This window comes from Atractosteus spatula, chromosome 10 (genome assembly GCF_055471065.1).
Source record: "Atractosteus spatula isolate fAtrSpa1 chromosome 10, fAtrSpa1.hap1, whole genome shotgun sequence".
In the NCBI taxonomy this organism is placed as follows: domain Eukaryota; kingdom Metazoa; phylum Chordata; class Actinopteri; order Semionotiformes; family Lepisosteidae; genus Atractosteus; species Atractosteus spatula.
Window position 1 is genome coordinate 24,021,181 of NC_142715.1, and position 26,888 is coordinate 24,048,068.

The 26,888-nt window shown below is 42.6% G+C and overlaps 2 protein-coding genes across 2 annotated transcripts in view; both read left to right on the top strand.

Annotated features, from left to right (window-relative positions):
- Nucleotides 1–352: 352 nt before the first annotated feature.
- LOC148826061 (scavenger receptor cysteine-rich domain-containing protein DMBT1-like) overlaps nucleotides 353–26,888 on the top strand; it is a 204,241-nt gene continuing 177,705 nt past the window's right edge. The window contains exons 1-8 of the mRNA XM_088926359.1: nucleotides 353–413; nucleotides 985–1,323; nucleotides 3,238–3,549; nucleotides 3,989–4,306; nucleotides 5,433–5,747; nucleotides 6,344–6,646; nucleotides 6,847–6,915; nucleotides 7,208–7,513. Coding sequence (XP_088782485.1) covers nucleotides 353–413; nucleotides 985–1,323; nucleotides 3,238–3,549; nucleotides 3,989–4,306; nucleotides 5,433–5,747; nucleotides 6,344–6,646; nucleotides 6,847–6,915; nucleotides 7,208–7,513 — 2,023 coding nt within the window. The remainder of the gene's footprint in view (nucleotides 414–984; nucleotides 1,324–3,237; nucleotides 3,550–3,988; nucleotides 4,307–5,432; nucleotides 5,748–6,343; nucleotides 6,647–6,846; nucleotides 6,916–7,207; nucleotides 7,514–26,888) is intronic.
- Nucleotides 16,965–23,925, top strand: LOC148826062 (uncharacterized). The gene is made up of 2 exons (XM_088926260.1): nucleotides 16,965–17,575; nucleotides 21,141–23,925. The coding sequence occupies exons 1-2, from the start codon at nucleotides 17,188–17,190 to the stop codon at nucleotides 22,889–22,891; spliced, it is 2,139 nt and encodes a 712-aa protein (XP_088782386.1). The 5' UTR covers nucleotides 16,965–17,187; the 3' UTR covers nucleotides 22,892–23,925.

Genomic DNA, 26,888 nt, shown 5'->3' on the forward strand with positions numbered 1-26,888 from the left:
CAGACAGGGCACTGACATAGACATTGTAAACAAGGATACACATAGTGCAAAGTGGAGATGCAAATTACAAGTCAATACCTAACAGAATATACACAACATACTGGGGGGATTTAAACCCTATTTCTGGAATTGGAGTGGGTGCAAGTAGATTCCAGGGTGTTGAGGAGCCTGACAGCCTGTGGGAAGAAGCTGTTACAGAGTCTGGTGGAGCTAGCCCCTACACTGTGATATGTTTTCCCAGATGGTAGGAGGGCAAGAGTTTATGGGAGGGGTGGGTGTCACGAACAGTTCTTTCTGGGCCCTATGCAGACGACACAATTCAGAATAATGAGGAAACACTGGGGGAAAAGTCATGCAGGAGACGAGTACGGAGACAGGGGGCCGTGTCCTAGGTGTGCAGGTGTCCAGAGGAAGTGAGTCCGAGGCGAACAATCCAAGATGAAGTCCAAACGGGGAATCCAAAACTGAAGCATAAGTCCATGGCCAGGCGATCATCCAGGGAATTAAAAACAGGAACCGGGTCGGGACCGGCAGGATGAGCAGGAACAGAAAGTTAAAAGCATAACGGAGCTAGACACAGCAGGACCCGGGCTCTCACGAAACGGAATTCAATGAAGAGCCGCGAATGACGTCTGCGTCTGGTTTTTAAGGGGGAACTGAAAAGGGGCTGGAGTAAGGAATAGGTCCGGGGAATGAGACCAAACAAGGAAGGGCTGGAGCACCCTTAAGAAGAGGAGTAGCAATCGTGACAGTGGGAAGGGTCATCTACTATACTGTTGGCCCTGTGTAAGCTGTGTTTGTGATATGTGACAGAAATGGAAGGGAGGGAGGCTCCAATTATCATTTCTTCTGTTTCCACAATTAAATGCTGGGGTTTGCAGTCTGAATTGTTGCAATTCCCAAACCAAAACAGTAATACAACTGGTCAAGGGTTATAAGATACCGTCAGTGTGTGTTTTAACCAGTCTGTGACTCTCTCTGCAGGCAGTGCTGATGTGAGGCTGGTGAATGGGGCCAGTCCCTGTGAGGGGACAGTGGAGGTGTATCATGATGGAGAGTGGGGGACAGTAGCTGACTTTGGCTGGGATCTGGATGATGCTACAGTGGTGTGCAGACAGCTGGGCTGTGGATCTGCTGTTTCAGCACCAGGAGGAGCTCACTTTGGACCAGGGTCTGGATCAGTTCTGTTGCACTCAGTCTCCTGCAGCGGGTCAGAGTCTGTGCTGAGGGACTGTCAATCAAGATCAGATGTTAACGAATACTATATATATGACTATGTCTTTGAAAATATCTATAAAGTTGATGCTGGAGTAATCTGTTCAGGTAACTACAACCTATAGTGAATATTACTGCATTATATAATATACAATTGAATAAGAATTTAAGAAATTAATCAATAATGCCATAACAATAACATATAATAACAGAAATAATAATCACAAATACGAGAGCTGCATTCAGCTTATCTTTTATTTTATTTTTCTTTCAGTAATTACTTAATTCAGGATGTCTTCCTCTCTTCCAGAAATCTCTTGACAGTTACAAAATGATCCATATCAGCCTTCAATACAATTGTTTTACTGTTCCATGTGTCTTTCTGAGAACAATGTCGGTAATTTTTTGACAGCTTGTTTGAATTTCACATAGAATTTGCATGGATAAGAACATCAGAGCTGTTACCTCCCTTAGCTAAGAGTCTACCAGAATTATCAAGTCAATTCAATTCCAAGATGACGTCAGTGTGGACAGTTTCAGGACCAAGTGGTACAGGAGACTCTGTCTTGGTCCGTGTGGACAGTTTTATGACCAACTCTCTGAGGGGAATCTGTCCTGGTCAGTGCAAAGAGGTTCGGGATGCTGTCTTGTTTTCTGGTCGGAGATTTTGGGTTTCCAAGGAATGAACTGGGATGATAGAGTTACTTTTTCCCAGATTTATCCATACTTAGAGCTTTCCTTATGTATATTAATGACCACAGGATAGTGTCCTAATTCTGTCCTAAATGAATGGCTTTGTGTTGTTGTTGTTGGCAACTATAAAGACTTTTTTTTTAATTCATCTGTAAGAGAAACCCTTCTAGGTGAGCTCTTTATGGGCTATGTGTACATGATTTCTTTCATTCCCACTTACACTGTTTCTTTTTTCACTTTTTTTCCGTTCATCGACACACTATACTCACCACTTCCAAAGCCCTTCTAAATCCCTACAGTGGAGACAGGCTTGGTGTCAGTCATTGCCTAGGAAATCAGTGTGTGGACAGGGAGCCATTGCTACTCTTCACAGAGTCAGAGTCCTCCCGGCTGCACTTCCTGTTCTCTTGTCTTCACCCAGAAAACCAGTGGACCCAGGACTGTGATAATAAACCCTCCCTTCCTACATCTGAGCTAAGGGATAGCAGCTGTGTCTCCTGCTCTCCTGACTCACAACAACACATACACAACATCCTTGTCACCTTTCCAGGTCAAAGATCACCATGAGGTCAACAACTACAGACTATCAAATCATTTTTGACTCTTGTGACACTTTATATTTTAATTCACTTGATCTCTGGAATGATCAGACAGTAGAGAAGCTGTGAGCAATCTTAAAGCCTTTTTTTGGCCAATATCCTGTGAATTCCTTTATCTTAAATGTTGTGCCCATATTTGTCTTCTCCATGTACTGTTTTTCCATACATAATTCTCCCTCACACAAACTCACTGGCAGCATATCCGCAGTAGCAGGCCACACCTCCTTTCAAACACACACACACACATAACTATCAATTCTTTGCATTTTTGTTTTACTATTAGAGGTAGAATAATTTATTTTGCCTATTCCAAAAGTGATAGAAGACTATGAATAATTGAATTACAGCTTCTTGCATTGCAGGGCTGCAGTGTCTGAGTCTGTAACTATTGACACTGCAACAGTCTTTCTTGGGTTTAAGAGCCAGCAGCTGGACTGCAGCTCAGATGAACTGGAACAGTGACACATCTCTCTTTCTCTTTCTCTATCAAATTCTGCATCATCTCTCTTACTGCTCCCATTCACTTTTCATTTCTCTTCTCCCCCGTTTGATTTCCCTCCTTCTGTAATGCTGCTCTCCATCTGTATTGCTGCTCCTCTCTCTATTACTGCTTATTGATAGGTCAGACTGGTCAGGGGCAGTGATCTCTGTTATTGTTCTGATATTCCAGCTCATCAAGGAGTCAGACTGGTCAGGGACAGTAATCTCTGTTATTGTTGTGATATTCCAGCTCATCGAGGGGTCAGACTTGTTGGAGGCAGTGATCTCTGCTCTGGGAGAGTGGAAGTGCAGCACGGAGAGACCTGGGGCTCAGTGTGTGACTCTGACTTCGACTGGCAGGACGCAGACGTTATGTGTCGAGAGCTCAACTGCGGGGTTCCTATCCAGGTCCTGAAGGGGGCTCATTTCGGGAAGGGGGAAGCAGACATCCATTCCGAGGTGCTCCAGTGCCAAGGCAGCGAAACTCAGATTTTCTTCTGTCCAAAGTCCACAAAGACCCAGGGCTGCACCCATGAGAATTACGTGGGACTGAAGTGTTTTGGTAAGAACATGATCATGTGTTTCATAGCATAGATTTTAGGAAAGAAACAGACCCCAAGTCCCCACCTCCCACTAGTAATCTGCTCACTGCAGTATAGATACCGGTCATCACACTCTCCTCTCCAGCAGTCTTTGCTCTTGGGGTGCTCCACTGACCTCAGTGTTTCAGTAGCTACCATGGTTTGGCCATGTTCTCTCATCAAACCAGCCTTCTAATTCACAGTTACTTAAATAATTCAAAGGTCAAGATATCAGAGAGAGTGGTCTGCTTGTTTTTGTGTTTCTTTTTTGTTTGAATTCACAAATGCAAGAAGGTCATCATTCTGACGAGAAAGACAAAAGCAGTCACAATGAATTTGAATGTGAATTTGAGGGTTATTATAATAAGTTGCAGCAAGGTTGTGTCACTGTCTCTGCTCTCTCCCCTGTCTGGTGTGCAGGATACACAGGGGTCAGGCTGGTGAATGGCTCAGACTCCTGCTCTGGCCGAGTGGAGTTACAGTGGCTCTTCAGGGACTGGGGGACAGTGTGTGATCTCTACTGGGACCTGAGAGACGCTACTGTTCTCTGCCAGCAGCTGGGCTGTGGGGAGGCTGTAGCAGCACCTGGACAGGCCTGGTTTGGACAGGGCAGTGGACCAGTATGGGCTGATGTGTTTGAGTGCCGGGGCAATGAGAGCCATCTCTCACACTGCGCTGTCTCTTCATGGGGGAGAGCAGGGTGCTCTCATGGACAGGACACAGGAGTCATCTGCTCTGGTGAGAATTGTTTGTTTAAAATAGTGACACCCCCTCTGTTTACACACAGCAGCACACTGTTTTCATGATTTACTCAAGAACTGCTCTGTTACACACGAGGTACAGAGGTGCATTAATGTTTCTCAAATCATTTATGTGTGTTTTAAACATTAAATTCAAATATTATCTGAATATTATTTAAAAATATATTACTATTTATTTTTTTCAGATTGCTATACAAATATTGTGAGCAGTAAAAATCAGTTTTATATTAGTAGGAAGATGGTCCTAAAAAAGGAAACTGGACCTCAGTATCCTGTAATTAACATCTGACTTGTTTAATTAGTTTAATTAATAAAGCCCAATTAAACAGGACGCTGAAGATAAGGTGAGACTCGGAAAACTCAAGTTTTACAGACATTCTTTCTCAGATCCAAACACAGTTAACACACTACTGGTGAAACATCACTCCTGTGGACAGAAATGAGCTCCTTGCTTCTCTTTTACAACCTCAGATATGACCAGAGATTCTCATGGAGCAGGTAAAGAGAGATTGAGGACTGTCTTAATCACATCAGTGCTGTTTTAATTGTAGTTTCATTTCTGGTGTTAAATTGCTCCTCTCACACATGGTTCACAGTCTGGTTTCTCTCCCTCTGTTTGTTTCCCAGGTTTCCTATCTTCAGCTGTATCCTCTTCCAAAACACCAGGTATGAATTAGCCCCTGTTCTGAATCTCCAGGGCTCTCAGTGTGTTGATGTCTCTGTTGCTCAGTGGAATCCCAGATCAGTCTGTGAGGCAACAGCTGTGTGTGTGCAGTATTTTCTGTGTGTCACAAACACACTCAAGTCTTTGGGATCTACGGCAAACACATCTATCTGAATACTGCAATTTGTCACTGGTGGAGCTATTGTCTCTGTGCCCAACAGTGGGTCAGAAAAGTGACTTATCTGGTATACTGCTTATGAACAATCTGTTACAATAAGTGTATATATTAAATTAATCTTAAGCCAAGAAACACTGTACTTGAACTGTATCTGCTGTGCCTAGTGGGCTGAGCTAATCTTCAACTTGTAACAGCAGGTTATGGTAATCTCTTAGAACTGCACTGGCCTCTGATTCCTGATCTCTGAATCTCTGTTCCTAGACCAGCTGTCCCTCAGGCTTGTTGGAGAAGGAAGTGACTGTGCTGGGAGGCTGGAGGTTTATCACAGTGGCTCCTGGGGGACAGTCTGCGATGACTCCTGGGACCTGGCAGACTCTCAGGTGGTGTGCAGGCAGCTCCAGTGTGGAACGGCCCTTAGTGCCCCAGTACCAGACTCCTTCAGCCAGGGAACTGGACCCATCTGGCTGGATGAGGTGGGCTGTCTGGGAAACGAGTCGTCTCTGTGGGAGTGTCACTCAGCATGGTGGGGACAACATGACTGTGGACACAAAGAGGATGTGAGAATTCTGTGTTCAGGTAAGAAAGATAATTAAAATTAAAATATCCAGATTCTTTAATCCCAGATTGTGGATATGGCTTGCATCTAGAGTGCCTAGATGTGTTTGACTTGAGTTTCAGTCCTTAAGTGAAATCTCAGAACTAATCTGCACGCTATAAACTCCTCACATCAATGTGAGCTGTTGTCTGTTGCCTGACAGGGTGTGGTTGTCGTGGCCATTGTCTTTCATGACTTTCTGCCTCAATATTTTCATCTCAATTTGATCCAAAAGTGTCTTCAAGCCAGATGCTAGAGAATCACTTGGTGTCAATTGTCAACCCAAGCTGCATGTTCTCCTCTCACAGTGCTATTTCACTCACTCTGAGTGCTGCTGATGAGCAACCAAGCTGATCAGAATTTTGCTGATGCTCTGTATCAGACCTCAATCCTCTAAATGGATTTTATTTATTAGTAACCCAGTAGAACATTTCAACAGTCTTCATCTTCACCTTCATAAGTTTTTAATGCTACTTCTCATCTCAATGCAATCCACTGTTCCATCTGTTTCTTACCAGTTCAGAATGAAACATTGGGCTTGCTCTTATCAGGGCCTCTTTCCCCGTTATGTTGGCAGATCACACTCTACTGAGACTGTCTTCAGGCTGTTCAGGACAGGCAGAGGTTTACTACAATGGCACCTGGGGCAGCGTCTGTCAGAACAGAATGTCTGACTACACAGCTGCAGTGATCTGTAAACAGCTGGGCTGTGGAGACAAGGGCACCGTCAGAGAGACAAACTCTAGGCTGAGCCCTGATCCCAAATGGCTGGACTTTGTCTCCTGTCGCAAACACGACTCCACCCTGTGGCAGTGTCCCTCCTCCCCCTGGGGTCAGAATGAGTGCACAGACCGGGAAGTGGCTGAGATCACCTGCTCAGGTACAGAGGAAAGACTGTTCCTGTTTTCCTGTTGAGCAGCTTTGCAAATTAATGTGTTGCAATATTTAGAACTGACAAGAATTTTCAACAGAATTCTTATCAATTCATACCCAAATAAGTATAAAATAAAATAAATGTTATTGCTGTTCTTCACTATTTTCTGTGAGTTTGATTTTGTATGTGATCATTAATCTTTGAAGGTCCTCGAAAAGAAGCTGACAGAAGCACTCCAGCCCCTCAGGAAGAGCAGCCTCAGCTGTACTGCCCAGGTGAGTTCAGTGTGTAAAACAATCAGAGACACTGCAGTCCTGAGCTGAGGAAGAGTAACCATACAGCTCTCTTCTAGAGTCATTCAATACCTCACTAATCTCTACTCACATCTTTCAATAACTTCACTGCTCTCTTCTACAACGGAATAGTCAGTCAACGAGCTTAGGACAATGTTTTCTTTCAGAGTCACTCAGCAACAACAACATTCTCTTTTACAGTGCTCAGTAAACTCACTGATCTCTTCTACAGTCACTGAGCTGAGGATAATCAGTAACCTCTCTGCTCTCTCAGTCCCGCTGTCTCTGCGCCTGGTTGGAGGCAATAACTGTTCTGGAAGGCTGGAGCTGCAATATAAGGGCTCTTGGGGGACAGTCTGTGACGACTCCTGGGACCTGCAGGATGCTCAGGTGGTCTGCAGACAGCTGGGCTGTGGGGACGCAGTGATAGCAGAAAAAGAGGCCTTATTCGGACCAGGGAGTGGCGCCATCTGGCTGGACGAGGTGAACTGCACAGGCAGTGAGCTTCACCTGTGGGACTGCTGTCACTCTGGACTGAATCAGAGTGACTGTCGACACAAGGAGGATGCAGGGGTTACCTGTACAGGTGAGGAGAGTCTTAGCACTGTAGATGAACAAGGTAGCAGATCGGTAGAGAAGATAGACTGTTGTTACCCATATTCTATCACTGTTTAAAATCTAACTGAATCAACTAAGATCATCAGTGACAAGATTGGGATGTTTCGTAGCCATGTGTGTGTGAACAGCACTAGGCTTTAATTCCGAACAAGACACCATTCATCCTGCAATCCTAGATTTGACCTCAAGGAACAAATGTATTTTTATATTAACTCCACTGTGGATTCAACTTGCAGTAAAACCGGAGGCAAAATAATGACAGTTCTCGTATCTCTTCTACAGGTTTGTCAGAGACAACAGCAAGTCCAACAACAGGTGAACAGAAATCCCCCTTGTCATTGATAACTCCCGTCTTTCTGTCTCTAAAAAATTCCCACTGTAGCTGCAGTATCTCCTCTCCCCCCTCAGTGATTTTCTGACAGTCTTGATGTAAAAGTAAAGGATGTGAGATCCTTTACTTTTATATGTTCAGATGGGTTAACCCTGAGATCCTAACACCTACTGATGGGAAACTCAGGGAATTTCATGTGTCAAAGCCTGTATGAGCCCAACAGCATAACTCCTCATCCCTGTTCATCTCCTGTCTCCTTCTCCCTCAGGCAGCACCAGGACAACACTCCAGACACAGCCGCTGGGAGGCCTGTCTGTCTCGCCCCTGGCCCTCCTGCTGCTGGGGGCTCTGCTCTTCGTGGTGCTGGCCCTGTTAGTGGGGCAGCTGATCCAGAACAGGAAGTTGAGGAAAGGTAGAGAGGGAACTCACCGTCCACATACACTGACCTCTAGTGGCCATTACTGTCACACAGAACTGATCTATATTGAACTTCAGAAACAAAAAATATCTCTAAATTATCACTTATGTTCTGTCCAATTTAATGTGGATGTTGGATGTGAACTAGTTTAATAGAGTTAGAGAAAAACTGTTTAAATGTACGAAAGAGTGTAAATAATTAAAAATGGACATCTGAAGAAATTTGCAGATGTTTAGAATTACAATATTTATATGCAAAAATGTCCAAAAATGTTTAGCAGTGAATTGATTTGCTTGTACTCCTCTCCCTGCATGTTAACCCTGGGTGTCTGTTTCAGCCCTATCTGAGGGAGCACTAGCCCCCTATCATGATGCTGTCTATGAGGAAATAGAGTACAAACTGGCCAGAGAAGGAACCTCCAGCACCCCCAGGAGAGGTGAGTAGAGAGAGTGTTCAGGTGTGTTTAGCTTCCACCCTCTGAGGAATATCTGAGGACTCTTATAGAAAATCTCACTCAACTGATTTCAGATAGTAGTTTTTTTTTTCTCAAGAGGTACATCAGAGTGGAGTTATGAAAACCAGCACAACACTGTCCCTGATCTGCCTAATAAACACAAGCCCTGTGTTACTGTTCAGACCCTGGCTTCTCCCAGTGGGAACAATCAGTAGAACACGGTGAGGCTGCTGCCTGACTGCAGGTAATACTGATCTGTCCTCCTGTTCACAGGGAGACTCCTCTCTGACGAGCTGCCCACTGGATACGATGATGTGGAGGACAGTGAGGGAGAACTAGTACCAGGTGAGGGGAGATGGAGTCAAGGGCTAAGTGTGGGAGTGGGGGATCTTCAGTCCAGTACTCACTCTCACCTCAAACCAGGATGACATTTAGAGAACTCGAGTAGAAAATCCTGGATTATACAAATATGACCACATGCGTTTGTGATACCTTATAAACCCTGCTTTTCAGTGCTGCCTCTTACTAGCCTGATCTCAACAGATCACAGAGGCTGTGCAAAACTAGACTTGATCAGTAATTTGGATGGGAGACCTTTAAGGAAATGTCAGGAAGCTGGCCTAATTGGTGTTGATTGAGCAGGAGATTTTGCCTCAGGTCCAGAATTCAGTACAAGTTTCCCAGTGTGATGACTGGGGAACAGTATGCTGTAGAAACTCTTTCTAATTAAATGTTAAATCATTGACCCTAGAGTCATGACTTTATTATACACCACAAAGCATTAAAAATTGCACTTCACAATAACCAAATAGAAAATATGTTTTACTTTACTTTCTGTTTCACACGGACAGTACACACAAACATCAAAGTGTTATGAAATACTAAAGTTATTGTAGCTATGTGGTGAAATCACTTACACTTGTAGAAAATCTCCCCACACTGGTTTTAAACCTGTAGAGTTTTCTTTCTCAACTGCTGTCAAAGTAAGTGAAGAAAATTAGCATAAACTCTGTGTTTCTGTTGACACCCTGTCTTCTCCCCCAGTAAGAGACAGTGCTGACTGACTGCAGGTATTACTGATCTGCCCTCCTGTTCACAGGAAGATTCCTCTCTGATGAGCTGCCCTCTGGATACGATGATGTGGAGGACAGTGAGGGAGACCCCGTACCAGGTGAGGGGAGGTGGAGTCAGGGGGCTCAGTGTAGGAGTGGGGGGTCTTCAGTCCAGTACTCACTCTCATCCCAAACCAGGCTGACATTTAGAGAACTTGAGTAGAAAATCCTGAATCTTACAAATCTTACCAAATATGTTCTATTCCTTACAAACTCTCCTCTTCAGTGTTGCCTCACGCTAACCAGCAGATCACAGAGGCTGAGCAACACTAGACCTGGTCAATACTGGGGTGGTAGACAGGGTGCTGCTCTAATTGGTTTTGATAGAAAAGGAGATGGTGCCTCGGGTCCAGAATGATGACTGGGAAACTATGCTGCAAAAACTGCCTTTCAGATCACATGTTAAATCAGGGACCCTACAGTCTTGGCTTAACTATACTTAACCACACAGCATTTAAAATCACATTTAGAATTAGACTTGACAGTAACTTTGCAGCTCTGTGGTCAAAGTAACTCAGAGTCCTGAAGTGTAAATTCTCTGTTTCTTTTTGTGGTTCAGAAGAGTCGATACCCCCTCTGAAAGAAGAGATCCCAGAGTACTATGATGATGCTGTAACTGTACCTCAGAGACCTGATGCCTTGTCAGGTGGGTTATTTCAGTTCAGTCACATGGGGAAACCCTGCACTAATCCCAGTGAGACTCACTCTCTCTCCTTGATCTCAGCCTCTCATTACTGAATCTGTGTTATTCTGCACCAGTCACATGAATCTGACTCTCTTTCTGTGTTCTCAGCCCTTCATATTCAGTCTGCATTATTGTGCTGTCCGGTTCCCCTTCCTATATCTCAAAGTGTGCACGGCACTACTTTCTCTGTCAAATACAGCCATCATTGTTCAAATCATGTTCAAATCTAGTAGTTTAGGTGGGTAGCTGCGTCAGCATGCGTAGGCTGCAAAGGAACAAGTAATAGGTTTATTCCATGTGGAAAAAAAGAAGAAAGAAAACACAACGTTTCGGCCATGGACCCTTCTTCAGGTGTGAGAAAGACAAAGCAGTAGGCAAAGGTAATGTAGCGGGAGAACAAAGGCTGGAAGAGAGGAGAAGTGAGAGGCTGGAGCAGGGCAGAGAAAGAGAGGCCAATCAAGAGGTGTGAAGTCAGAATAGGTATAGAGAGTTGTGAAATGAAACTTCCAATGAATGGAGAAAATTTTGAAGAAAAGTAGTCTGTCTTTAAGAGAAGGGGGAAGGTGTGATCCTAGCTGCAGGATTATTTTGGTTTCGGTAGTCTTTCTGATGTATGAGTTCGGAAAACCGTCTTTGAGAACACAGACGGAGAGATTAGAGTGGTCGTGGCCATCAGAGGTGAAATGAAAAACAATGGGCTTGGAGAGATCTTTAATCTTCACAGCCCTGACATGTTCTCTGAAGCGGTCTCCAAGTCTCCTTCCTGTTTCTCCAATATAGAGAGAAACTGGGCATTTACTGCAAGAGATACAGTAAATAAGGTTGCTGGAGGTACAAGATGCCATCTGGGTGAACCGGAATTGTCCTGAGGGGCCTTGAATGAGTGTGGTGTTAGATGTGTACTTGCGGGTGATACAGCAAGCTCTGTTGCAAGGGAAAGGGCCTAGTGTGGATGGTTGCTGAGGGCTGTCAAGGGAGCTGTGAACAAGAAGGTGATGCAGATTAGGTGGTTGGCGATATGAGATGATGGGGCGGTCAGAAAAAAGGCCCCAATGGAGGGATCATCCTCCATTGTTCATCCTCCAGATGTCCAAATCAAGGCATAGTTTTAAATATATTACAGAAGTGAATAGGAGTGGAAATCAGGTTTCCTGATCTCCTGTATTTCAAGTGTGGTGTTTTAGTTCTAACATGATGTTTAGTTCCTCAGTGTGTTCTGATGTGCTGCTGTGTGTCAGTGAAGCTGTGCTCTGTGTGCTTCAGGAGAGCTGATGTCCTCTGTGAAAGAAGAGGCCCCTGAGTACTATGATGATGCTGTAACTGTACCTCAGAGCCCAGATGCCTTGTCAGGTGGGTTATTTTAGTCCAGTCCTATAGAGAAACCCTGCACCAATCCCAATGAGTCTGACTCTCTCTCCTCTCTCTGTGCACTGCACAGCTCATCACACTAAATCTGGATTATTCTCTGGGTTATTCTGCTGCCCATGTCCAGCTCCTCTTTAGATGTTTTACAAAGGTTCACAGCATTGCTCTCTTTGTCCTTATTCATGTGGCCCTGTTGTTATTCACCATCTCAATAAAAATCTGAAATTAGTTTGAAATGTATTATAGAGTTAGGTTGCCAGATCTCTTTCATTTTAAATCTGATGTGTGATAGTGTGTGGTTCAGGAGAGCTGATGTCCTCTGTGAAAGAAGAGGCTCCAGAGTACTATGATGATGTCATCACTGTGCCCCAGAGTCCAGACGCTTTGTCAGGTGAGTTATTATAAATAAGACTCAGTAGAACCCCCTGTACCAGACTACACAAGCCTTCATATTAATACAATTAAACACTAGCTCAAATACAATGAGATAATTATATCGAGTCAGAATTATAGAGTCATTACAAACCTGCTCTTCTGTTCACAGGGAGACTCCTCTCTGATGAGACACCCTCTGGATACAGTGATGTGGGGGACAGTGAGGGAGACCCCACTTCAGGTAAAGGGGGGTACGGCCAGGGGGCTCAGTGTGGGTGAGGTAGTTCATGGGAAGATAATCCACAGTAATCAATTTTGGTGCCACTCTCATCCAAGAGGGCACCAGGCCTTAACAGTGGCTCAATTTAATCTAAGATCAGAGTCTTAGTGCAACCCAACCCAATCACAAGTTTGACATGGATCAGCTACTTATCTGATCTAACAGACGAAAGTCTGGGTAGAACAAGGTTCCAGATTCTCCAAGAGCAGCAACTGTGCTCTCTGTGCTTTCTGACAGCGGAGACAATAACTAAGTGTCGCTGATGTTGGAGGGGACTAACCGTGGAATGGCAGGAGAGCAGAAAAGACCCATATTTGTAGCGGCAGAACAGGGGTTAGCCCAGGCTCAGCAGTTCAGGAGTCATATAAAAACTAATGCCCTCAGACCTCAGGTCTCGGGACATCCGAACATCAATGCTGAGTGAAGGTGAATGAGTGACCCAGAAATATATAGCACCAGAGAGAGAGACACTAGAAGGACAGCAAAGCACAGGAAACTAAGGACAGGACAGATTAGGAGCCCCCTACAGCTGCAGAGGGCATGGCACTAAGTTTAGAATAGCTGTCATAGGTTTTCCACATCGTGGTTTTTAAAACATTGGTACTTTGTTAACATAAGTAAAATCTGCATTGATCACAAATTATTCCTAAAAAATACAATGTCATTTGATTTAATTTGAAAAATGTCATATTAAAGGCTTTGGACTTCAACATAATTTAAATACCTAACATCTGAGAAATCTTACTTGTTAAGGCTTGTCTTAATTATAACATTGTTTTTGTATTATTTGTATTTACAGTTAAATTGTTTTAAAGGCACACATATACAATTTAAAAAATACATACCATATTTATATTATATATATATATTAAAATTTCAGCTCAGAGAGTCGTTCCTGTCCATGTCCTGCACACAGCCTTTCTCTGGTCTGTGTCTCTCTGTCAGGTGTACCCCACACTGGCCCTGGAGTGGACTGGGTCCTGCCCACACTGCCCTCTAAGGAAGGAGTTTCTGTCCCCGACAGGACTGACTACAATGATGTTGGGGACGAGTCTCAGGGAGAGGATGGGCACTGTGAGACGGACAGGGCTGTCTGGGAGAAGGTCCTCTTGCAGATCTAGACACAGAAGAGCTTCACCAACAGACTCACGCAGTCTGAGAGCTGCTCTGGGCACTGAGACTGTCTGAGACTGTCTGCGACCTGAGTCCACTTCACTCCACTGTATCCACACTGACACTGTCTGTGACCTGAGTCCACTTCACTCCACTATTTCCACACTGACACTGTCTGTGACCTGAGTGCACTTCACTCCACTGTTTCCATATTGTCTTCAGTGTCTGTATCTACAGGACCTGTCATGGCCTCTGCAGCCAGAGGGCACTCTTACTCTGTCCTGTCCCTAGTTTTCTGTGCTTTGCTGTCCTTCCGGTGTCTCTCTCTCTGGGACTATATATTTCCGGGTCACTCATTCCTCTTCACTCAGCATTGACGTTCGGGTGTCCTGAGACCCGCTTAGCACCAGGTTGCCCCACGTCTGCTGCCTGAGGGCAAAGGTTTCTATTCAACTCCTGAACTGCTGAGCCCAGGGCGAATCCCCCGTTCCGCTGCTACATATAGGGTCTATTTTCGCTCTCCTGCCATTCCATGGTTCATCCCTTCCGCCGTCCGTGACAATTAGTAGTATTTGTGTTAGTGTTAGTTATCGTGCATCTGTAGATAAGTGTGTACGTGGTGTCTGTGCGTGTGTGGAGTGTGTGTCTGTGAGCTTATGTATGTTGGTGTGTGAGCATGTGGATTCTCTGAGTATGTGTTTCTGTGAATGCATGGCCGTGAATGTGTGTGGTGTCTGTCAGTGTGTAGTTGTATATTTGTCGCTTTCCTGCCACTTCACAGTTTGTCCCTTTTGACATCCGTGACAGAATCTGCAGCTTGTGTTTTACAAAAGAGAAGCTTGAACATCCCATTTGTGCCTTTTTTCTTTTTTTATTCTTTCTCCTTTTTGTAAAATAATTTGATGTATCAAAAATTAGAAATAAAAGCATTTATTAATATACAATTCTGAATGTACCACTTTTGATGGTAACATTTTTTACAAATTTGATTAAAACTTTGTTTTGCAATAAACGTTTAAAAATTATTTTTATCTGTGTGTAATTTCAAATGTATTATATTAAAAGTATCAATAAAAAATTAAGGAGCCCTTGGACACTCACAATGATAATATCAACCCCAGAGGAAAAGGAAATTTAAATGCTTGTTATCAACTTATTTGTATAAAAAAGGACAAAAATACTGTTGTCAAAACCAGGCACAACATGAGACAACCTGGCTTAAATTTCAACTGCTTGTTGAAAAATATAGCATCCCAAAATTTAAAACTACAGATTTTTTTAACTACAGATAACTACAGACATCTACAAAAGCATCTGTATTCCAGTGACAGGAACATAGGAAAGATAAAAGTTTGCTCAAAACAATGCACACTTTGACAAGTGTGACAAATTGACATTACAAAATTCATGATCATGAAAGAACAGGCCTTTTAAGGTCCCTTCCTAAAATAATATCAGAATGTTTTTGAACTGTAAGAGAAAACTGAAGCAACTGGAGGAAACTCAAGCAGATAGCACACAGGTCAGGAATGAAACACAGGGCTCCAGCACTGCATGGTAGGAATGTAAACCACTGTGTGTGGTTCATGTATTTCATGTGCAATAAATAACCATACAGGAAAATATCGTAAAGAAATGGCTTATCTCACTATTTGCACCAGGCTCTCGGACACAGACATGGCCCATCACTAAGGAAATTCATGAAGAAGAGGAGTGACATCATTGCAAGGCGATATCTACTGCTGGCTGTTTAGGTTAATAATGATCCACCAGGACAGCATGGGTCCGTGCAATAACAGTAACACACTATAAAACTCCACAAGCAGTTTGAAAGAGCGAAAACAGGGACCTTTCGCGTGTGAGGTGAACGTGATAATCACCGCGCTATGGAAACTACAGTACACCCTAGTCTCAGAGCAGGATGGGAGACTCCACATTCTACAGCGCTCTGGCAATAGAGGAGTTCCAGCTAGTGAAATGGGGATAACCTCCTCTTCAGGATGTGGAAATATATTTACCAAGACAAGTCCTTTTTTCGAAGGTCAACACTCTCTGCCAGTCACAACTCCCCTCCTCGCGCAATGTATCTCTCTTAACACACAAGAGCGATTGCTATTATCACAAGTTTTTGCACTCTGCATGCTGTTTTACAGGGCTCTCTTCTGCACTGAGCTGCTCATTTGAAATCCAAAAGGCAACACAGAGGGACTCCTATACCAGACGTCGAACCCATACCGCCTGGGTGATTTAGAGATTACAAATAATTTAAAAAGACATTAAAATGCTAATAATATATAACAAAATGTAAAAGAAACACATCAACAAGACCGCTGACAGTTTTTGAAAAGGAGCCCTGTAACATTCACAAATGCTAAGACAAGGTATGAATACTCCATGGGTTTAAATTTCAGGAATATGAATGGTCAATTGTTTACAATTGGAATGTTTATGGTTCGTATGATTCAGCGACTTTTTACAATATCTAAAAAAAAACAATATTTAAAACAAAAACAGCACAGCTAAATAAGAAAGCCTTAGAGCCACAGAGAAAAACAAATCACGTTTAAAGTTATTTTAAAGACACGAGATAACATTGCACCATAAACCCAAATGTTTGTCTTCTTTGTGGCGCTTGCTTCTTCTTGATTTAGCGAATTTACTGTATGCAGTTTATTTCCAGCACCTGACGTAAAGAGCTTGTGTATTTACGACAAAAAGCAGGGCAACAATTTTCATCGATCTTATTGAAACTGTTAAAAAGTAAACAAGAGATCCTGTGTTCAAAATCCTGATGTGTCATTCTTCCTGTCTTGTCATACAGAATGTATCATTAAGGACAATCAAATATGGCTTGATTTTGTTAAATGCAAGTATTTATTTCCTTTCTTGGAACCACTTGTTTTTCGAGAAATTCAAACAATTTGTGAAATATGAAACAGAAATCTTGCTTATCGGTGCAGAAGAAATACTGGCAGCTAGCAAGAAAATGACGGATTTTTTTTCCTTTAACCAAAACCCTGCATAGGGAGATGTAGAACAAAAATCCACTTGAGACGTTTTCGTTGGGGAGGAGGGCTGTGGAAGGGCAAAAAATAAATCTGTTCCGTTACGAACGGCGAAGGTCGCAGGTGATTGACTCCTCTTGACTAGGTGGCGCTAGGAGGTGCAGTGAAGTTTATATCCGTCTGAAGAAACTCCTCTTTCTCAGCTCCGCTTCTCGATTGTTTTGAAGCCGCGGCCGCGCTAACGAAAGACGTCATCATACTGCGCGACCCTGCATGTATTTCACCCACGTGTAGGTGATTGAATCATTTTCTTTAGATAAAGAAGGAAGTTGTTTTTTTAATAACTTCAGTTTCTGAAAACTTAACGTCTTGTCGGTTGTGTTTATGCTTGAGGAGATCACAACCGTGAAAACAGGATCTGTGAAGAATAAAAATTAAGAAGTTGTTCTGTTTAAACTTCGGAAGTCAGCCTTTGTTTCTGACCGACTCTGAAGAAGGATGGCGGAGTGCTTGTTAAATCTGCAAACCCAGCTTGACTCTTTCATGCACGTTTTGCTCGAATCGATCGTGTATGAAGTGTCAGAAGTTTTTGGAAACAGGATGTCTGACTCCGAGAACGAGTTTCAAGACAAACTCCGTAGCGTCTCCCAGATCCTGGTGAGACGAGCCGTGTTTAAAATCACACAGTGTGTGGAGGACAGTGTCGGGAGTGAAATGGCGCAGCTGAAGAAGGAAAACGAGAGCCTGAAGTGGAGATTGCAGCTGTGGGAGAAGGAGACGGGAGCAGGAGGAGATCAGGGACAGACAGATCGTGTTGGACACACGCTTCCCTGTGAAGTCACTGCAGGAATAAAAGAAGAAATGGACATGAAACTGGAGCTGTTAGGTCAGTGTGGTGACTTGTATGTAGTCAGAGTGTGTGTGTGTTTAAAAAAAGTGTATTTAACTTTCTCACTGGTGCAGTGTTAATGTACTGTAGCGTCCAGACAATGTCTGTATTAACCCCTCTCTCAGTACAGTGTTAATGTACTGTCATTTCAAGTTTGTCTATGTCTGTATAAATGCCTGTCTCAGCGTAGTGTTAATGTACTGTAGTGTCCGGTCAGTGTGACTGTTAACTCCTCTCTCTCAGTGCAGTGTTACTGTACTGTAGTGTCCAGTCAATGTGTCTGTATTCACCTCTCTCTCTCAGTACAGTGTTAATGTCCTGTAGTGTCCAGTCAGCATGTCTGTATTAACCTCTGACTCAGTGCAGTGTTAATGTCCTGTAATGTGCAGTCAGCGTGTCTGTATTAACCCCCTTCTCTCTCAGTGCAGTGTTTATGTACTGTTGTGTCCACTCAGTCAGTGTGTCTGTATTAACCCCTCTCTCAGTGCAGTGTTAATGTCCTGTAGCATCCAGTCAATGTGTTTGTATTCACCCTTCTCTCACAGTACAGTGTTAATGTACTGTTATTTCAGGTTTGTCCATGTCTGTATAAATGCCTCTGCCTCAGTATAGTTTTAATGTACTGTAGTGTCCAGTCAGCATGTCTGTATTAACCCCTTTCTCTGATTGCAGTTTTAATGTCCTATAGTGTCCAATCAGTCTGTTAACCCCTCTTTCAGTGTAGTGTTAATGTCCTGTAGTGTCCAGTCAGTGTGTCTGTATTAATCCGCCTCTCTCTGTGCAGTTTTAAAGTACTGTAATGTGCAGTCATTGTGTCTCTATTAATCCCTCTCTTTTCCAATGCAGTGTTAATGTACCTTAGTGTCCAGTCAGTGTGTCTGTATTCACCCCTCTCTTTCACTACAGTGTTAATGCAATGTAGTGTCCAGTCAGTCAGTGTGTCTGTATTAACCCCTTTCTCTGATTGCAGTATTAATGTCCTATAGTGTCCAATCAGTATGTATTAACCCCTCTCTCAGTGTAGTGTTAATGTACTATAGTGTGCAGTCAGTGTACCTGTATTAACCCCTCTCTCTCAGTGCAGTGTTAATGTACTGTAGTGTCCACTCAGTGTGTCTGTTAAGCCCTCTCTCAGTGCAGTGTTCATGTCCTGTAGTGTCCAGTCAGTGTGTATGTATTAACCCACCTCTCTCTGTGGAGTTTTAAAGTACTGTAATGTGCAGTCAGTGTCTGTATTAATCCCTCTCTTTCTCAGTGCAGTGTTAATGTACTGTAGTGTCCAGTCAGTCTGTCTGCATTTACCCCCCTCTCTCTGAGTAGTGTTAATGTACTGTCATTTCAAGTTTGTCCGTGTCTGTATAAATGCCTTTGTCTCAGTGTAGTGTTAATATACTGTAGTGTCCAGTCAGTGTGTCTGTATTCACCTCTCTCTCTCTCTCAGTACAGTGTTAATATGCTGGAATTTCAAGTTTGTGTCTGTATAAGGCCCTGTTTCTCAGTACAGTGTTAATGTACTGTAGTGTCCAGTCAGTGTGTCTGTATTCACCCCTCTCTGTCTCATTGTAGTGTTGATGTAGTGTAGTGTGCAGTCAGTGTGTGTGAATCAACCCCTCTCTCTCTCAGTGCAGTGTTGATGTACTGGAATGTCCAGTCAGTGTGTCTGTATTAACCCCTTTCTCACTCTGAGTGCAGTGTTAATGTACTGTAGTGTCCAGTCAGCATGTCTGTATTAACCTCTCTTTCGGTGCAGTGTTAATGTACTGTAGTGTCCAGTCAGTGTGTATGTATTAACCTGTCTCTCTCTGTGCAGTTTTAAAGTACTATAATGTGCAGTCAGTGTGTCTGTATTAATCCCTCTCTTTCTCAATGCAGTGTTAATGTACTGTAGTGTCCAGTCAGTGTGTCTGTATTCACCCCTCTCTGTTTTAGTGTAGTGTTAATGTAGTGAAGTGTGCAGGCAGTGTGTGTGAATCAACCCCTCTCTGTTAATATACTGGAGTGTCCAGTCAGTGTGTCTGTATTAATCCCCCTCTCTCTCAGTGCAGTGTTAATGTACTGTAGTTTCCAGTCAGCATGTCTGTATTAACCTCTCTTTCAGTGGAGTGTTAATGTACTGTACTGTCCAGAAAGTGTCTGTATTAACCTCTCACTCTGTATAAATGCCTCTGCCTCAATGCAGTGTTAATGTACTGTAGTGTCCAGTAAGTTTGTCTATATTTACCCCCCTCTCTTTCTCTGAGCTGTGTTAATGTACTGTCATTTCAAGTTTGTCCATGCCTCTGTCTCAGTGCAGTGTTAATGTACTGTAGTGTCCAGTCAATGTCTGTATTAACCCCTCTCTTTCTGAGTGCAGTGTTAATGTAAATGTAATGTAATAGTGATGTTATTACAGTAGACTTACTTTTCACATGGTAGTTAGGTTTCTGACAAAGTTAAATCAGAACACCCCCTTATACCCACTTATTCCGCTGTTTAAACAACCCAAATTGATTGTGAGTATACTAGTACGTGTGTGTGTAGTTTAAAGCTTTTAAGATCACATGGCCTCAGCTATCACTAAACTGATGATACTCAGATTTACATCCATACTAAATCTGACACTGATGTGGCTGCCTCTATTCTATTTAGTTGCATCTCCGATATAACATCTTGGATGACTCAATGTCCTTCATCTTAACTGTGACAAGACTGAAGTCATGCTTATTGGCACCACCCATCAACTTTGTAAAACCAATGCTGTAACTCTATCTGTAGATTGTCTTATACTTGAGCTTTAATCTATATTGAAAAACTTGGGGATGATATTTGATGTCCGAACCACATGTGCAGCATGTTGTCAAAACATCTTTCATTCACTTCAAAAATATTGCTCGACTACGCCCTATGTTATCACTCACTGTGGCTGAAAAGTGTTGTCTAATCTTGAATCAACTACTGTAACGTTCTACTCTCTGGGGTTTCTAAATCCACATTGAACAAACTCCAGTATGTCCAAAATTCGGCAGCCAGAATCCTGACCAGGTCTAGTGCAAGTGTTCACATTACTCCTATCCTGGAGTCCTTGCACTGACTTCCTGTCAAGTTGCGTGTAGACTTTCCTCCTGCTCACCTATAAGGCTCTCCATGGCTTAGCACCTCAGAGTTATCGCTCTACTCTCCACCTCACAACCTTCGCTCTTCTAATTGTGTTCAACTATTTGTCCCCCAGTCCTTCTACACTCTGTGGGTGACATGGCCTTCTCCTGTTTTGCCCCAAGCTCTTGAACTTTCTCCTCAAGGATATCAGAGAGTCACTTTCTCTAAGCTCTTTCAAATCCAGACTCAAAACCTTCTTCTTCAGAAGAGACTTTATTTAACTGTTCTTTACCCCTCTGCTCCTGCTGGACTTAGTACCACCATCTAATGTTTCGTCTAACTGTGTATTCTCATCATGCTTATTTTGTGTATTTTTTGTTGTTGGCATTCTGTAAAGCGCTTTGAGAAGCCACCTTTAAAGGTGCTATATAAAATAAAGTTTATTATTATTATAAAAAAGTCTTGTCTTCTTGTCCTGTGTTTACAGGCTCAGAGGCCAGTGTTCTCTCAGAGGCGGGGGAAACGGCTCCTCTTGAACAGCAGCACAGTGAAGATGAGTGGGGCTTCAGTCTGATACAGGAGACAGAGCTCACTGCCGCAGAAGGGAAAGAGAAATCCAGTGAGAAGCACACAAAGAGCAGACAGAGTGTCGAGGATCTGGACTCTGTGCCCATGATGAAGACAGAGCCTGAGAGTGAGACACCTGGGCTCTTAGTATGTGCTGATTTTACAGAGAAGATTAATAATCTGGACACAAACAATATTACACAAGGTTGTAATGAACTGGCCTGTGTCTCTGTACAAGAGCACAGTGAAGAACTGGATGTTTTACATCTTACAGAGCAGGACATGGAGCCCCAGTTGATTGACGCTGCAGAGCAGCAGACTGATGTACCTGGTGAAGAGAACTGTACTGAGTCACAGCACACAGAGAAGAGTCAGTACAGGGAGGAGCAACAGCAGCTCCTACAGGGTTGGATAATTAGGCCTTGTTCTGTTCAAGTGGAGAGACTGTCGTTGCAGAGTCTCAAACAATTATATGATCCCTTAGTATCTGATGACTTTGCACACAGGTTTAATAAGCGGGTTACTGAGAAAATTGTTGAAAGTTTTAATGAACTGGAGAGTATGTCTGTTCTTGGGCAAAGAAAGGAACAACTGAATAAACTGGACGGTTTTAGTCTCAGAGAGCAGGAGATGGAGTCCCAGATGATTCACACTGCTGAGCAGAACACTGAAGGACACGATGGAGAAAACAAAACTCAGTTTCAGCACACAGAGCAAGACCATTCCATGGAGCATTTGCAGAATACGAGACCCCAGCACGATCAGAGGATGAGGAAGAATCACTCAAGGCCTTGCTCAGATGGAGTGGACAAAATGCCATTATGCCAAAGGGAGAAGCAGCATTTCTGTCATTCTAGCATTTCAAAACCCTACCAGCACCTTCACACAGCAGAGAGACCTTTCAGCTGTAGTCATTGTGGGAAGAGTTTTAGTCGGTCAAGTAGCTTAATAGCCCACCAGCGCATTCACACAGGAGAGAGACCGTTCAGCTGCAGTCAGTGTGGGAAGAGTTTTAGTCGGTCAAGTAACTTAATAGCCCACCACCGCATTCACGCAGGAGACAGACCGTTCAGCTGCAGTCAGTGTGGGAAGAGTTTTAATCAATCACACGACTTAAAAAAGCACCAGCGCATTCACACAGGAGAGAGACCGTTCAGCTGTAGTCAGTGTGAGAAGAGTTTTAGTCAGTCAAATAGCTTAATAGCCCACCAGCGCATTCACACAGGAGACAGACCGTTCAGCTGCAGTCAGTGTGGGAAGAGTTTTAAACAATCACATGACTTAAAACAGCACCAGCGCATTCACACAGGAGAGAGACCGTTCAGCTGCAGTCAGTGTGGGAAGAGTTTTAGTCAATCACATGTCTTAATAAACCACCAGCGCATTCACACAGGAGCGAGACCGTTCAGCTGCAGTCAGTGTGGGAAGAGTTTTAGTCAGTCAAGTAACTTAATAGCTCACCAGCGCATTCACACAGGAGACAGACCATTCAGCTGCAGTCAGTGTGGGAAGAGTTTTATTCAATCACAGAACTTAAAAAAGCACCAGCGCATTCACACAGGAGAAAGACCGTTCAGCTGCAGTCAGTGTGGGAAGAGTTTTAGTCAATCACATGTCTTAATAAACCACCAGTGCATTCACACAGGAGAGAGACCATTCAGCTGCAGTTAGTGTTGGAAGAGTTTTAGTCTGAAAAGCAACTTACAATCACACCAGCGCATTCACACAGGAGAGAGACCATTCAGCTGCAGTCAGTGTGGGAAGAGTTTTAGTCTGAAAAGCAACTTACAATCACACCAGCACATTCACACAGGAGAGAGACCGTTCAGCTGCAGTCAGTGTGGGAAGAGTTTTAGTCTTAAAAGCAATTTACAATCACACCAGCACATTCACACAGGAGAGAGGCTGTTCAGCTGCAGTCAGTGTGGGAAGAGTTTTAGTTGGTCAAGTAGCTTAATAACCTACCAGCACATTCACAAGGAGAAAGACCGTTCAGCTACAGTCAGTGTGGGAAGAGTTTTATCCAGACACGTGACTTAGAAACAACAAGTTTTAGTCACCAAGTTTTTTATTTAATCATAGTCTTGGTCAAGTCAACTAAAATGTCTTTTAGTTCAAGTGGGTAGATGCATCAGCATGTGACATCCGAAGAAGGCTCCACAGCCGAAACATTTATTTTTTTCTCTTTTCAGTATGGAACGTTCCCAAAATGTCGATTAGTCTTAGTCACTTTGTAGTCTCCCAATTTTGAGATCGTCTGGTTAGTTAAATTTTGACTATACTCTTATTTACAGTTGACTAAAACATAAATAGTTTGTGTCACGAAGTTTAATTTATGTCGATAGGAGAGCATACATATTAAATACAAGAAATATTTATGCAATAAAGGGTAAATAATAAAGAATAAGGTACTGTTTGAATCTCTTTTAATAAGAAAATCTATTTTGGTACTCTTAGTAATAATTCCAGTTTTTCAATGCAATGCAACTATTTTTTTAAACAAGACAGGACAAGCAATATATACAGTGCCTTCAGAAAGTATTCACGCCCCCATTGTTTATTTCTCATTCTGCTGTTTTGTAAAGTCAAATTAAATCATATTTAAATGGGTTTTTTCCACTCCTGTAGAAGCAATTCTCTATAATGTTAAAATGAAATTAAGTATTTATAATTCTGAAGACATCTGTTAAAAATAAAATGGAAAATTACTAAATTGATTAGTATTCCCTTCCTTTGGTTTAACAACCTAATTTGGGTCAATTATCTCGAGAGCTCACACTAAATACATTAACAAGTTACACCAGTGTTCATTTCAAATTCACCGGTGTTCAATTGCTTGATTACACAATAGATATCACTGACTGTGAGGTCTCACAACTGAAATAGCAGATCAGATCGGTCCTGCTGTCATGAAGACCAAGGAGCTGCCTTTGGAACTTTGAGATGAAGTTGTTAGGGGGAAAAAAGATTGGCAAAGTTTTGAACCTTCCTAGGAGCACCGGTAAAAGCCCATTGTAACAAAAGAGAAAAAAGATGGCATAACCCAGACACTACTAATTCACCGAAATTTGAAATTTGCAATCTCCCCTTTTCTGACAAGTTAATCTACTGCTGATATTTGCCGCAGAAATTTCTCCGCAGCTCCGTATTAATCTCGTTCTCAACTGCAATGGATCCAGTCGATAGCAAAGTTGTGTAGGACCACACATGCCACAGTGATGGTGCGGCTCTCAATGGACTGGTACACAGACCACGTGAGAGGCAAGCAAAACACTGCTTTAAAATTTCAAATGCTCACCAAGTCAGAGGAGCTGTAATGAACTGAAAAGATCAGTTACAGAAGTCTATGTTAACCTCTTTAGAGCTATAAATGCCATTTGTTTAATTTATCTGTAGATGAACACTCCCAAGTACCAGCACCTTACAGAATATTAGTGTTAATTCTGCTGGTGGACATTAGCTGGTGTTTTTTGTAATGATTTGCTTACTTTGCTGTAAGGAATATAAAGTATATAAAGCACATGTTCAATGTTTTCAAGCTCTTTAGCTATTACCTTCACAAACGGAACAAGTTCAAGAGCGCATGTAACAGTACACCACACGCAGAGAGGAGGTCACGCAGCTTTCAGCTCAGTGTGGAGTCCAGAGGGAGGACTCGCTCGCTGAAATCCTGGGTGAGATTCAACAGGTGCCTTCTTCAACAGCCACGACAAGTCAGAAGACCCTCTCTTGCTTCCCTGAAGATGACGTTAGTTCAAATCATTTGTTAACAAAGCTTAATGCTTTTAGTGAAACAGCCAACACAATGGGTTGCGTTTGTGATTATGTCACTTTTCTACTACAGCAGTGTCAGTAAAAGACACTGTGAAAGCAGTAAAGCACTAAAACACTGCAGAACTGAATTCGGAAGAAACATATTAGGGATGTTGAGTGATGTATGCATACAAGCAATCCAGTATGAACACTGAAGTCTTTGAATATCGACTCCCTGTTGCGCTGACTTGGCTCCAGTGTAAGGTAACGTTTTGAACAGCTGGTCTTCTAGTCTCCTAGAGGATGAGAAAATGACAACACGCTTGAATGGCACGAGTTATCCTTTTCTCTCCACAGAAAATGTGTGTTTTAAAGGAGGTGTCATGTTATTTTTTTGCCAGACAATGCCATGCCATAAGAACAGCATGGTTATTTAAATTAATTGTTCTGAAATTGGTTTAAATCACAGGGGTGTAACAACAAAAAAACAAGTGCTTCTTGACACAGAGATAGTTGGAGATATTTGGCAGCAGTGGGATTCCAACTCACACCCGCAAAGAGACTGGAGCTTTAATCCAGTTCTTTGGAGCACTCGGTTGTGTTAGCCTCGATTGCTTCATACCTCATACTGCTGGCTCAGAGAAAACTGGGTGGCTTGTAAACGCTGGTAGGAGACAAAAGGAATAAATGCTTCTTTTTTAGACAAAGTCTATCTACTAAAACTAGAAATAAATATTTGATTATTATTTGTTCATCAGTTGTTTTGATCAAATTATTGTGATGCAATGCCAGGTACAATTAAGGTATAATATGTACATGAACGTCATGTCTGAGTCAGTGATGGCAGCTGAGTATCGCTGGAGGACAGTTCATTATGAGTGGGTAAGCCTGCATAATGAGGGGGAAGAGATCGGCCTCTGTGACGCAGTGTCCAATGACACTAACCTTCTGTCCTACTGTTCTCTGCTAATGTAGAGGGTGAATTTTGTTTTAGGTGAATGTAAGGTTTCTTTCTTGTAAAATATTTTGTATTTCTTTTTTGTTTCTGAAAATGAATCTTGCGCATTTCACAAACTGTTTTCCCTCCTACCGTCTGGTAACTAGTACCGAAGCATTCGGTCCAAGTCCAACAGACTGCGGAACGGCTTCTACCTCCAGGTAATAAGACTGCTAAATAGCCAACCTGCAGCTCCTTTAGTAAATCACCTGTAATGGCTACATGGGCACACAGTTTTCACTGTATTCAGCATAACTGCTTTACTTGTATATATTTCATACACCATGGACACATAGCAGCTCATATTGAGTTTTATTCAATTTCTATTACATCTATTTTCATGTAACCTTATTTTCATAACCTCAATTTTGTGATTTTTGTGTTTTTGTGATTTTTTTTATTCCTGTGATTTTTGTGAGCTCGCAGAAAAGATATTTCATTGCCAGCAACTACTGCTGCACGCTGTATTGCTGTGCATTTGATAAATAAACTTTGATTTGATTTGAATGTTGTGTTCATCTTCCAATATTGCCACCTAATTCTATATATTATTTAATCAGACTACAACATTTGTAGGAGCTCAATTGCATTAGATTGCATAGTGTTAATATTTTTTGGCTTTTAAATACTTCAGTCAAAAATGTAGAGAAAGTGCTCCTGTTTTCACCATGATAAGAACTGTGATGCAACAGAAAAATGTACTCTCATAAAAGCATTGTAATTGTATTGTTCTGTTCTGTTAAAGTCTTGAGTGACACAAACCTTCTGTCTTACTGCTCTGCACTTCTCCAGGAGCCAGTTCAGCACACAAGGATCCTCAGTGAAACAAATGCTGCAATCGCGTGATAAAAGCCATTTCTCATCCTTTCTCTTAGTGTCAGTGCTGCTATTGTATGCAAAGGAGGCAACTTGACAATG